At 39.3% G+C, this 11,335-nt stretch overlaps 1 protein-coding gene across 3 annotated transcripts in view; it reads right to left on the reverse strand.

The window, feature by feature from the left end:
• Positions 1–2,113: 2,113 nt before the first annotated feature.
• The window catches only part of NCAM1 (neural cell adhesion molecule 1), a 362,053-nt gene continuing 352,831 nt past the window's right edge, over positions 2,114–11,335 (reverse strand). For 2 of the 3 annotated variants that reach the window (XM_069741707.1, XM_069741708.1), the window contains exon 19: positions 2,114–7,262. In XM_069741707.1, the coding sequence (XP_069597808.1) occupies positions 7,142–7,262 (121 nt within the window). In that variant the 3' untranslated portion in view covers positions 2,114–7,141. The remainder of the gene's footprint in view (positions 7,263–11,335) is intronic. The other variant, XM_069741709.1, reaches the window with a different exon arrangement.

Raw genomic sequence — 11,335 nt, forward strand, 5'->3', positions numbered from 1 at the left:
AGAAAAAGACTGGCGGGGACCTCCATAGCAGCAGGGGATTTATCAGCTGAATATAGTTTTTTTTTTTTTTATTTCCTTCCGATTCCAAAAAATAACTTTAACTCATTGATTGGTTCATGGATACTACCATATTGTTCCTCGAGTTGAGTGCTAGAAGAAATATCTTATCCTACCGGATGGTTCAAAAATGGCAGATCTGACAATTGTATCTGCTGCTCCTTAGGAAATAAGACAACACACACAAAAAATCATGACAAAAGTAATCATTTTTTGTAACTTTTATTGAACACAAGTATTTTGACAGAATGCAAAGTTCTCCGTTAGTACTCAGTATTTACAGCAGTGAGAATGGGAATAAAGTTGGTAGTCAATGATTCACTTGGTAAAAAGTTGCTTTTTTTTTTTCTTTAACAAGAGAGAAGGCCCCAGAAGTTGGGATTATCGGGTAGGGATGTGAATGGAGGCATTTGAGCTGCAAACAATTGGCTCAGCACAAAATACGAGTCTTAACCCTGGTGTCATATACAAAAAGTCTCAACCTAAAATCTTACACCCAGCGATGAGTGTACGCATTTTGTCATCGCAGAAAAAAAAAATGACTGACTATCCAAAGGATGCAACGCAAGCTTGCTCTCCTCCTCTACAGATAAATATACTGTGCCTAACATTAGGATAATATATGGGTACTCAAAGGACAAGTGTATATATATATTCTTGGTCCATAAAACAGTGTTAAGAATCCAATTTTGGAGTGCTAACATGTTATGATCCAAAGCTCAATGTCTCATTTTCCTAAACTTTGCCATAAAATCTTTCGAAGAGTAGAAGCTTTTTTCAGATTAAGTGAAAGACATACCTCTCCATTCCAAAACACCTCCCAATGAATGATGGGCAACATGGCACCCTGACAACTGCCGTACTACACACTTGCAGCAAAAAGTACTAGAACTTATGACTAGAGATGGGAGAATTCATTTGCAAGACTCCGATTCATTGGCCAGGTCAGTAATCTGTGAACGTTGGACTGGTGGCCTTTGAATCGCCTTACCTTTCGGCATTCCCGATCCTTCTTTTGGTTAGTTGGGTGTGGCACACACAGATTGTCTTAGCCAATGGACGAGAGTCTTGTGAATTGATTCTCCCATCTTGAATGACGACATCTTGAATATGAGACAATAGAGTTGATTTTATGTGGAGCTTCCCAACAAGAGTACCGTTGAGTTCCTTACCACCTACTTTGGGGTTCCATAGCAAGAGACGTAGCGGTTAGTTCAATGGCTTCCCCAGCAGTGGAAAATATTTTAAATGGTTCCCCCATGGATGACTAGTTTAGATGATTGACTACATCTTTACAATGTTGAAGGACGAGAAACGTTACTTTCCTAGGGAGAACATGACGGGCATAACGTAATTTAAGCCTAAAGACCCCTACTTGGCATTGAGTGTAAAGCAAATCCCTCCATTTTCATCCCTATTAGCATTAATGCCAAAATGCAAAAAAATTGAGAGAAAAAAAAACAATAAACACATAGCATTGTGACAAGACCTTATTCACAGTTTACTTAGCGTTGTTCACTTTCCAGAGGCCAACGTAATATAAACAAAAAATAATAATAAAGATGATTATTTTCCATTTTAACCAAATGTTCATTCACTGTTAAAGGCATGGAAACACACTATAGCAGAACTTTGTCATCGTGACATAATCTGAGGAACCGTATGAAGGATTCGTGAAAGTCTTCTAGGCCGTAATTCCCACCAACTATAGTTCCTCCACCCGAACTAGACTTTTTCAATGCTTTTATTTCTTTTGTTTTTTTTTTTTTAATTATTTTTAATTCTGATACTATGACAAAAAACACATTTCACACTAATATTCACGCGTTTACTGTGCACAAGCTGACAGCAAAATGGAGAAAAGGGTTTTTTTCCTCGCAATTATTTTAATACAAATTTTTGTTTTGTTTTTTTTTTTTGTTTTTTTTTTCCATTTTATTTCCTTACCAAAGATAATTTGAAACGAAATGAAAGTACATAGTATCAATCAAACATACTCAAATTGTTTTATAATATGAAAAGAGGTGTGTTCGAAATGGTTTTCGGCCTCCCGCTCGAAAGTAGTGTGAAGATTAAAGAGAAAAAAAAATAATATGCTCAAGTTTTATAAGACTACACATGTGTGAACTGGCACTAAATGAAAGGGTTTTGACAGATAATCATTGGCCAACATAAAATAGTTGAATCGTCGTGAACAGACGAGGTGGTGATCTCCAAATAAAATACAAGACTGTCCCACGCGTTTCTCACATAACTCTCATATGCAACAGATCCATGCAAGCAAGTCTCATAGAACAAACACAGTAATTTTCTGCACTCACTTCGAACAAGTATGCACAATGATTACAGGCGTCCTTTAGGAATCCCTTTAATATGAAAACAGCTGATATTGCCAGGAAGAAGATATAGCGGACTATACATTTAACCTACAGCGGCCGCTACAGGAGAAACATGGTATTACATGGATGAATCGAGTCCCGCCAGACCAAAAGCCATTGGTCCTCAGCAAGCTGTTGACTTGGGCTAATTAAGAGAGATCTAAAGTGGTGGATGTGCCCATTTCCCTAAGTGTAAAAGAGTTTGGTATACACTATAATTACTTCTTGAAGGCTGTTCTAAAGCCAATACAGATGGACTCCAAGAAAACGCCTAGTATTTTCCATCAATATGAAGGATATTGCTGGATGTCTACAAACTAGAAGTTAACATTACATTTCCAGCATTTGCTAATACAGGAAACTACTAGTTTCTAATTTTAAAAGGTTATTCCCCCCAAAAAATCAAGTTATCCCCCATCAATGAGATAGGGAATAATTTGCTGATTGCCGGGGCTTCGACTACTGGGATCCCTAGCGATCCTGAGAATGGGGTTTTCAAACTCCAAAAATGGGCTTGTAAATTCGCGACCTTCGTTCCAGTCATTGCATACGAGACTGGTGGAAATAGCCAAGTGCTGAATTCGGCAGCCCTATAGACAGAGAATTCAGTGGAGGCAGCATATACTCAGCTCCTTTCAGGAAAGAGTTCAAGTGACCTGATCTTGAGATCGCTAGAGGTTGCTGTGGTTGAACCTCCAGTGATCCCTAATGGATTGGGGCTAACAACTTTTTTAGAAATAACCCAGAACCATAAAGGATGACTTTACAAAGCATCATGATGGACATTCACAAAATACAACCACATTTGTTCCTCCAAAGTGCACGTCTTTAGTATCACATAAGTTGCCAAAGCAGTTATCCGTACAGCATATGTAAGCCATGTCTGGGGCGATAATACACCTCACTGAGCTAGTTTTGGGTTCATCCAAAGCCTATTCTGCACCCCATCATGCTATACATATGAGAGGCTTAGTATGGCAAGTAGGACTCAACAAAAATGGGGCTTCCCTTGGAGCATGCTACCATTATCCAGGATGCAAAGACCCAGTTTTTGGACATGTCCAACTTTCCCGCCCAATGTAAAAGGATGGTCTACCCTTGCCTAATTTGCGAAGAAATTCTGTGTGGAGGAGGAATCTAGTGCAGGTTAATTGGTCAATGGAGGAGAATGGGGGTAGCCCGAGCTAGAGACTTGGGGGTTTTCCTTACTTATATATATAATATATATGTGTCTATTAAATGGACATAAAAATTGAATATTTGTGCTGAACATTGAGTTTTGTAATAATTTTGACTTTACCTTTGTGAAATTAGACAGGACCAATTCTACTGTAAGCATCCATTTTCCCCCTCAAAAACATCTCATTGCAAAGCACGCATGCTAATAATCTAATATATATATATTTATATATACCATGTCTATTTAAAAAAAAAAATGCAGTTACACAAACCCTTGACAAAAAAAAGCAAATGTTGAAATGTAGAAATGATGAAAAAAAAAACCAAAGCGATAAAATGTAAACATGGAGAACAAAATATAAAAGAGAATCTAACAAAATGTTCATGTCAATACTGCAAATTGAATTATAACGTAAAAGCAAAAATATACATTTGGCATCCTACATACGAAAAACAGAAAATATACAAATCCCGAAACGGTTCTTTGCAATGCTGAGATGGAGAAAAAGTGTGATCAAAGGGTTCACATTCACAGAATAGCTAAATCTCTGCAAGCCAAATCCCCCAAAATTAAAAGAGTTGGGTTTCATTTATCACCAATCCATTCCTGCTATACAATGTAATGATCGGCCACTCCCACTAGTGGTTGGCAATTTTTCGAGCCAAAATTATGCTTTTGAAAACAGTTGTCTACAGATCGACCAACATCAACGATGGTATAGGGGACTTTATCTTAGTGTTGCTACCATGTCCTTATGAACTTTTTAGGACACCGAATTATGGTTTAGCCCATAACATATCCACCACCAATGAGTGCAAATGGCTCCATTTTTACTTTTTGACAGTTGTAAAACTTTCTAAATTTGGGATTCAATGGCTGATTATGGATACCATCCCTTTACAAATGTAATAGTATGTAGCTTAGAAAATATAATCTATCTGATAATCGATGGATCCCAAAAAAACTTGACTTTTTTGTGCATTTTTCTGCCCACGTATCCTATCTGTAATATAACTTATGACAAAAAGTTACCGAGATTTGTCATTGACCAGTCGAATTACCGAAATCAATGATTTTGCCAAGGTCCATGATGTCCAAACTATTCACTTACTCCCAAGTAAATTAGGTAGTTTGCCATTGAGCAGATAAATTTGTTTGACCTCTATGGTTAAACATCAAGAACAAAGCATTAATTTTGACAGATACAATTCTTCATAAGGCACTGCATTAATAACGGTTTGACCACATGGACCATTATTTTGAGTCTAATTATACCAGGAATATATCTTAATTTTATTTTTTGTAATGAAGCATTCTAAGTGCTATAAAGAAGGTATTTGGTAATTTACTTTAGAATTTCAATGCCCGTTCTGGCAGCTCCAATTACGATTTGGTTCTGTGTGCTGTCACATGAGGAATCAGCCATGACGCTAAGTCAGCTCACTTCTCCGTTATGACAGATTCTTAGATTGAAAATTAGGCTGGCTTAATTATAGAACTGAGACAGTCATCCCCCATCACTGGCCATGGTCTGGCTCCAGGACCAAAATGGATCAGAAGCTTCCATGACCCGTGATCGTAAGTGAAATCGGGTCATTGGTGGAGCTTCCATGATTAAAGAATATTATTCAAGTTCAACAGTTTGGAGTACATCCAAACCCCTATTTAATTTGATCAAACAGCTGCTCAAAAAGTAAAACTTGGACTGGAACTAAAAACTTCAAAAGAGCAGAGATCCTCTGATCTGCTCCTCTGATAAGTGCATCGACATGTGATAACTTTACTACCCGATAGAAATCCGATTTTGAGTACATGGGTGGTTGAGATCCGCTCTTATTTCATAGGATGACAGCTAATGTATGTTATGAAGTAAAAAACTTTTCTTTGCCTTTGTCCATTGTGAGTTGGAGTCAATGAGGTTATTGATGAATGGGAAATCATGTATTGGAATAATTTACTCCTTTTCCTGTGTTGGTGGTAGCATTCGGGAATCTAAAAATCAAATTTCAGGAATGTTGTTTTAAGCTAACGGACTGGTCGCTTCCACTAAGTGATGTCTTTAAACACTGCTTGAGAAAATATCCTATGGAGCCACTACCATACTAAAATATATGTCTATATGAAGAAAGCACATTTCGAAGCAATCCTATCTAAAACAGCAACAACATTGGTGCTCGAGTGCATACACAAAGACTTTGCGTGTGAGATAAATGGTAACTGAGATGTATCCAGACAATAACACATTAGAAGCCCAACGTTAGACATATGCCCTTTAAGGACATTTAAGAAAAAAATAGAGCAATAATTGGTAAGATAATGTCGGACTCAAGGTTCTTAGGACCATACACAGAAGATTATACTTTGGATTACACTGCTCAGGGTGTATGATCACAGCAACAGATACTGTCCATGGTCCATTCTGTACAGCGCAAATTGTAATCACTAAACCATGGTTACCATCATTGTCTGGCCTCCTATGAAATAGGCATCCAATTAAGAGCCAAAAAGTTCCACCTCTATGACCAATCAACTGGTAAGAGAAAAACCAGTTTGGTCACTAATCAAGGGTCTATCATGTACACACCACCATCCACTCTTTGTCGATGACGAGCCTGAACGTTGCAACATGGTTTGCCAAATCCACAAAGGCCAACACGTTGGACATCAATCCTTCCTTTCAAATGCCCACCTTTATTTATTATAACCAGGGCATCGATGTTTTCTATTGAATGAAGTTCAAAATAATGACGATCTGGTACGGACAGAAACAACAGGGGGTAGAAAGTATTTTCTGTCAATCTTTAAGGAATTAGCCATATGCAAATTTTGTTTTTCGGGCCATGATCTATTAATAACAAGTCAGCTAATATAACATTGTGAAAGACTTTAAGACACACAGAGATAACTTTCCATCTTCTCCAATTTTTATTTTCCTATACAGTAGTAGAATGTGACAGCCAACATGTAAACCTTCTCACCACCAGCCATGCAAGTCGAACCGGCTTCTACAACTCAAAAGACCAAATGTTCAGGGCAAAACATACAAAGACTTTTTACATAGTGTATTAGCTAAAATTTAAAAAAAAACTATGATCTTAAGGGTTTTGCTAGAACTTGATGTAGATAAAGGTCTTAGCCCAGCTCTATGATCTTATCTGTCTAAACCATTTTTTCCTTCCCGCGTGATAAATAACTGGGGGATTGATCGTTTTATTTTGGGTCATCTCTTTGAAATGCTGTCACTGGGCGTTGTTCATAAAGAGTGTGTACACAAGATATGAACCTTTTTCTTCAGTCTCACATAACAAACAGGTTTTCTTCAAAGAAAAAAAAAAAGAAAATAACTCAACGGAACGAAAATAATAATAATTATAACAACAAAGGCCAAGATTTGAGAGGAATGATGACATGTTTGTGTGTATGAACCTCACTCTGTAAATGGCTGGCATGAGGCTCTTTAAACATTATTTTGTTTAGTATCCACTTTCCCCTTCCCATGTAACACACTCGCACCCTCTCGGAGGAATCATGCTTTACTCTCGTTTGCATTTGTTTGAGTGGCTTCATTAGGGACTGTTTTCACTTCTGCTGGGGTGCTCTTGCTGTCTGATTCCTCTGGCTTAGAATTCTCTTCTACAGGGGCCTTCCTGCAAAAGAAAAACAAAATAAGATCAGACTAAAAAAAAATCCAATGTATGAGTTGTGTTCGGAATTACAATCCAGTTCCATTTACTCGAATAAAACTGAGCTGCATTACCAATCCATGTCCAAACTCCCTAATTGCCACAGCGTCCAGAAAATTGTCCATTGGATAACAACTATTTTTAGTAAGACTCGGACAGATCTAAAAAAATTTAAGCAGTAATATTCATCCCCACCAGTTCCATGTAGTGCAGGATCCTTGCTGGTCTTTGCTTCTCGGTCCCAACTCAACGTATTAGAAATGGCCAAAAATGCCAATTACAAGTCCAACCTGAGACCAAGAAGGGACCAGAAGGAAACGGGAAAGCATCAAAACGGAGGCTGTGGGGTATTGGTGAGGGTGAGTGATGGCATGAGTGATAATATTTATTCCCTGGACAAGCCCTTTAAACAATGTCAACTAATGTCCAACTGTGCTGGAACCCAACATATCCACTTAATGTAGCGCTGGGCTCCAAAATCAATGGATTGAGTTTACTCATCAGCCATATCTTCTACACTTATGTTGCAATCTACCCCTCCTAGAAGATCCCTTTTGACACTGTTGCAAGACCTGATAATACTTCCGGCCATCAGGAAACAGAACATACAGTCCTGAGAAAAACTAAGTACACCCTATTAGAGTTTAAGTCTTTAGGTATCAGGACATAATATAATAACCTTTGGTCCTCAGAAGTTCTTAAAATTAAGTAAATACAGCTTCAGATGAATAAGAACACACAAAATTACACCATATCCATAATTATTCAACAAAAAGCATGGCAGTGTGTGAAAAATTAAGTACACCCAGTGGATCAATAGAATAGCTTGTAGAACCACCTTTAGCATCGATAACGTAAAGTCAAACAGAAAGCCATGACTAAAATCAGCCACGTTTTTCTGGAGGAAGTTTGGGGTCTTTATAAGGTTGTAAGTTCATTGGGGTGAGTGTCCATTTGTTTATGCACCGATCTTGTAAGATCCCACTACAGCATTTCTCTTGGCTGAGGTCATAACTGTGATTGAGCCACTACAGCACGTTGATTCTTATCTTTTTGCGATTCTGATGTAGATTTGCTGGTTTGCTTGTCATATTGCCTGATCCAGTTTTAGCCAAGGTTTAGGTTTTGAATAGATCACATTGAATTGTAGAACACGTTGATATGTAGAGGTGTCCATGGTGGTAGACTCAATGACTGCAAGGTGACCAGATCCTGTGAATGCCAAACCAGCCTAAATCATCACTCTTCCACCACCAGGCTCGACAGCTGGTATAAGGAGTTTGTGCTGATATACTGTGTTTGGTTTTCACCAAACGTGGTGAACGTTTTTATGGTCAAATATCTCCATTTTGGTCTGATTTGTTCCCCCAAAATTGTTTCAGAATTCTCAAGGGTTTTTTTCCGATGTAACTTTCCAAACGTCAACCATGCTCCTATTTTCTTTTTAGATAGAGGAGGCTTTCTCCTGGCAACTCTTCCAAACTAGTCATACTTGTCCAGTCCCTTTTTCTAATTGTACTGTTATGAACTTGAACATTTAACATGTCAACTGAGACTTTTAGTGTATGAGCTGTAGCTCTTGGGGTTTTCCAGTTTCTCTAAGCATTGGACGGTCTGACTTTGGAGTGAATTTGCTGGAACGTCCACTCCTGGAAAAATTGTCAACTGTCATAAATGCCTGACACTTGTGAATTGTACTTGCAGGGGTTGTCGGCTTTCAGATATTGTTCTATCATGACTGCAGTTTGTTAAAAAAACAACAAACTATGCTTTACTCAACTATGTCCTCTGCCAACTCTTTGCTGCTGCTCCCGAAGTCTGGCACTGACTGTGGCGCTAACATCACATCGACAGACGTTCAGTGATCTCAGCGGCTCTGCTTGTGCAGACAGCACATCCCCTTCCGAGCCACTTTGTTCACTGATTGGCTGCAGCACTGTCGATGTTACATCAGTACCAAAGCCAGACACCGAGATTAGCAATGGAGACTCATCTGTGAACCTGAGGAAAGTAAGAACAGTTTTTGCTGTTTTCTAACAAACTACAGCCACGGCCAAACATTGTCTGAAAGTGGAGAACCCCTTCAATTTTTCACACATTGCTTGAGAATGTCATATCTTTTGTTCATCTAAGGTCTTTCTATTTACCTAATTTTAAGAGCTCCTAAGGATCAGATATTTTTTATTATGTCTATATACCTAAAATATCATTTAAAGAGGGTATACTTCGTTTTTCTCCTGACTGTATGACCATATGGGGGCCAAACAGCATATGCCTAGCACTCTCCCCAAACACTTGACTTTTTGGGTCACCGCTGTCCTTTTTCTGAAGTTCGGTTTATAATTGCAGCAATTAGTTGAAAAACTACAAGGAAAATACCAATAACTGTAACTAGGTAGATTTCGCTTTGCAAAGTTTTAAGATTTTTCTTTCTTTCTAAAATGACCAATTCTTGGTTTTCTTCAGAGGAGCGCATCGATTTAGAGGACTCTGGTCCAATGGCCGCGTCTGTAATCTTGTGTCCGCCTGACGGGAGCCCTGAGAACCTTCTTCTACCTGCCGGCATCCCCGATGCCTCTTCTGATGGCATCGCGCTGGGACTACAAATCAGAAAAGATGTAGGGGATTCTAGCAGATAGGAGGTGGGCCTCAGGACTCCTGCCTAGTGAACACGTATTGGAGCTACAAATCAGAAAAGGTGTTGAGGATTCCAATAGGTAGGAGGTGGTCCTCAGGACTCCCGTCTGGTGAACACGAGCTGGAACTACAAACTAGAAAAGATGTCTGGAATTCCAGCAGGTAGGAGGTGGTCCTCAGGACTCCCGTCTGGTGAACACGAGCTGGGACTACAAACTAGAAAAGATGTCTGGAATTCCAGCAGGTAGGAGGTGGTCCTCAGGGCTCCTGTCTGGTGAACACGATCTAGGACTACAAATTAGAAAAGATGTCTGGAATTCCAGCAGGTAGGAGGTGGTCCTCAGGGCTCCTGTCTGGTGAACACGATCTAGGACTACAAATTAGAAAAGATGTCTGGAATTCCAGCAGGTAGGAGGTGGTCCTCAGGGCTCCTGTCTGGTGAACACGATCTAGGACTACAAATTAGAAAAGATGTCTGGAATTCCAGCAGGTAGGAGGTGGTCCTCAGGGCTCCTGTCTGGTGAACACGATCTAGGACTACAAATTAAAAAAGATGTCTGGAATTCCAGCACGTAGGAGGTGGTCCTCAGGGATCCCTTCTGGTGAACATGGGACTACTGATGTGACAGACGGACCAGGGTCCGGCACATTGATTCGCTCATTCTTCTGGCTGACATCAAGGTAAGAACAGGTGGCAGGACAAGAGGTTAAAAAAGGTCAAGCACAAAAGGTTTTTATAGAAAGCCTAATATAAAAACAGCATGCATATTAGATTCCCCCCGAGAAGGAAAAAAATGCCTCTCTAGTTAGCTACCATATTTTTAATCCCAGGAAGCATTCTGGATCTCAGCAAGGAAGAAAATTAGCAACTTTGTAAGAAGCAGGCCTGACTATTTTGAAAAAGTGTAGCTGTCACAATTCATAGACAGTGTACATGCAACCATTATCAGCATGCATGGTTACTAGCGATGAGCGAATGTGCTTGGATATCGTGTGATCCGAGTATCTTGGGCATGCTCGGATAATATATTCGAGTCCCTGCGGCTGCATATTTTGCGGCGGTAGACAGTCGCAACACATGTGGCGATTGCCAAACAAAACAGTCAATCCCTGCATGTGATGAGGCTATCTACAGCCGCAAACTATGCAGCTGCAGTGACTAGAATATATTATCCGAGCACATCCAAAATACTCCGATAACACTGAAGCATGCTCAGATAACACGTTATGCAAGATCGTTCACTCGTCACTAATGGTTACATTTTCAATGGCTCCTAAAAGGGTTATCAAAGGGGTATTCTAGTTTTAGTAAGTAAAATTTTAGGATTTTATTAAGTTCCAGAAGAGGAAAATGCCCAATTCATATGAAGATATTGTGGCTCATTCAAAGACATGAAGGA

This window comes from Ranitomeya imitator, chromosome 10, assembly GCF_032444005.1.
Source record: "Ranitomeya imitator isolate aRanImi1 chromosome 10, aRanImi1.pri, whole genome shotgun sequence".
Lineage (NCBI taxonomy): Eukaryota > Metazoa > Chordata > Amphibia > Anura > Dendrobatidae > Ranitomeya > Ranitomeya imitator.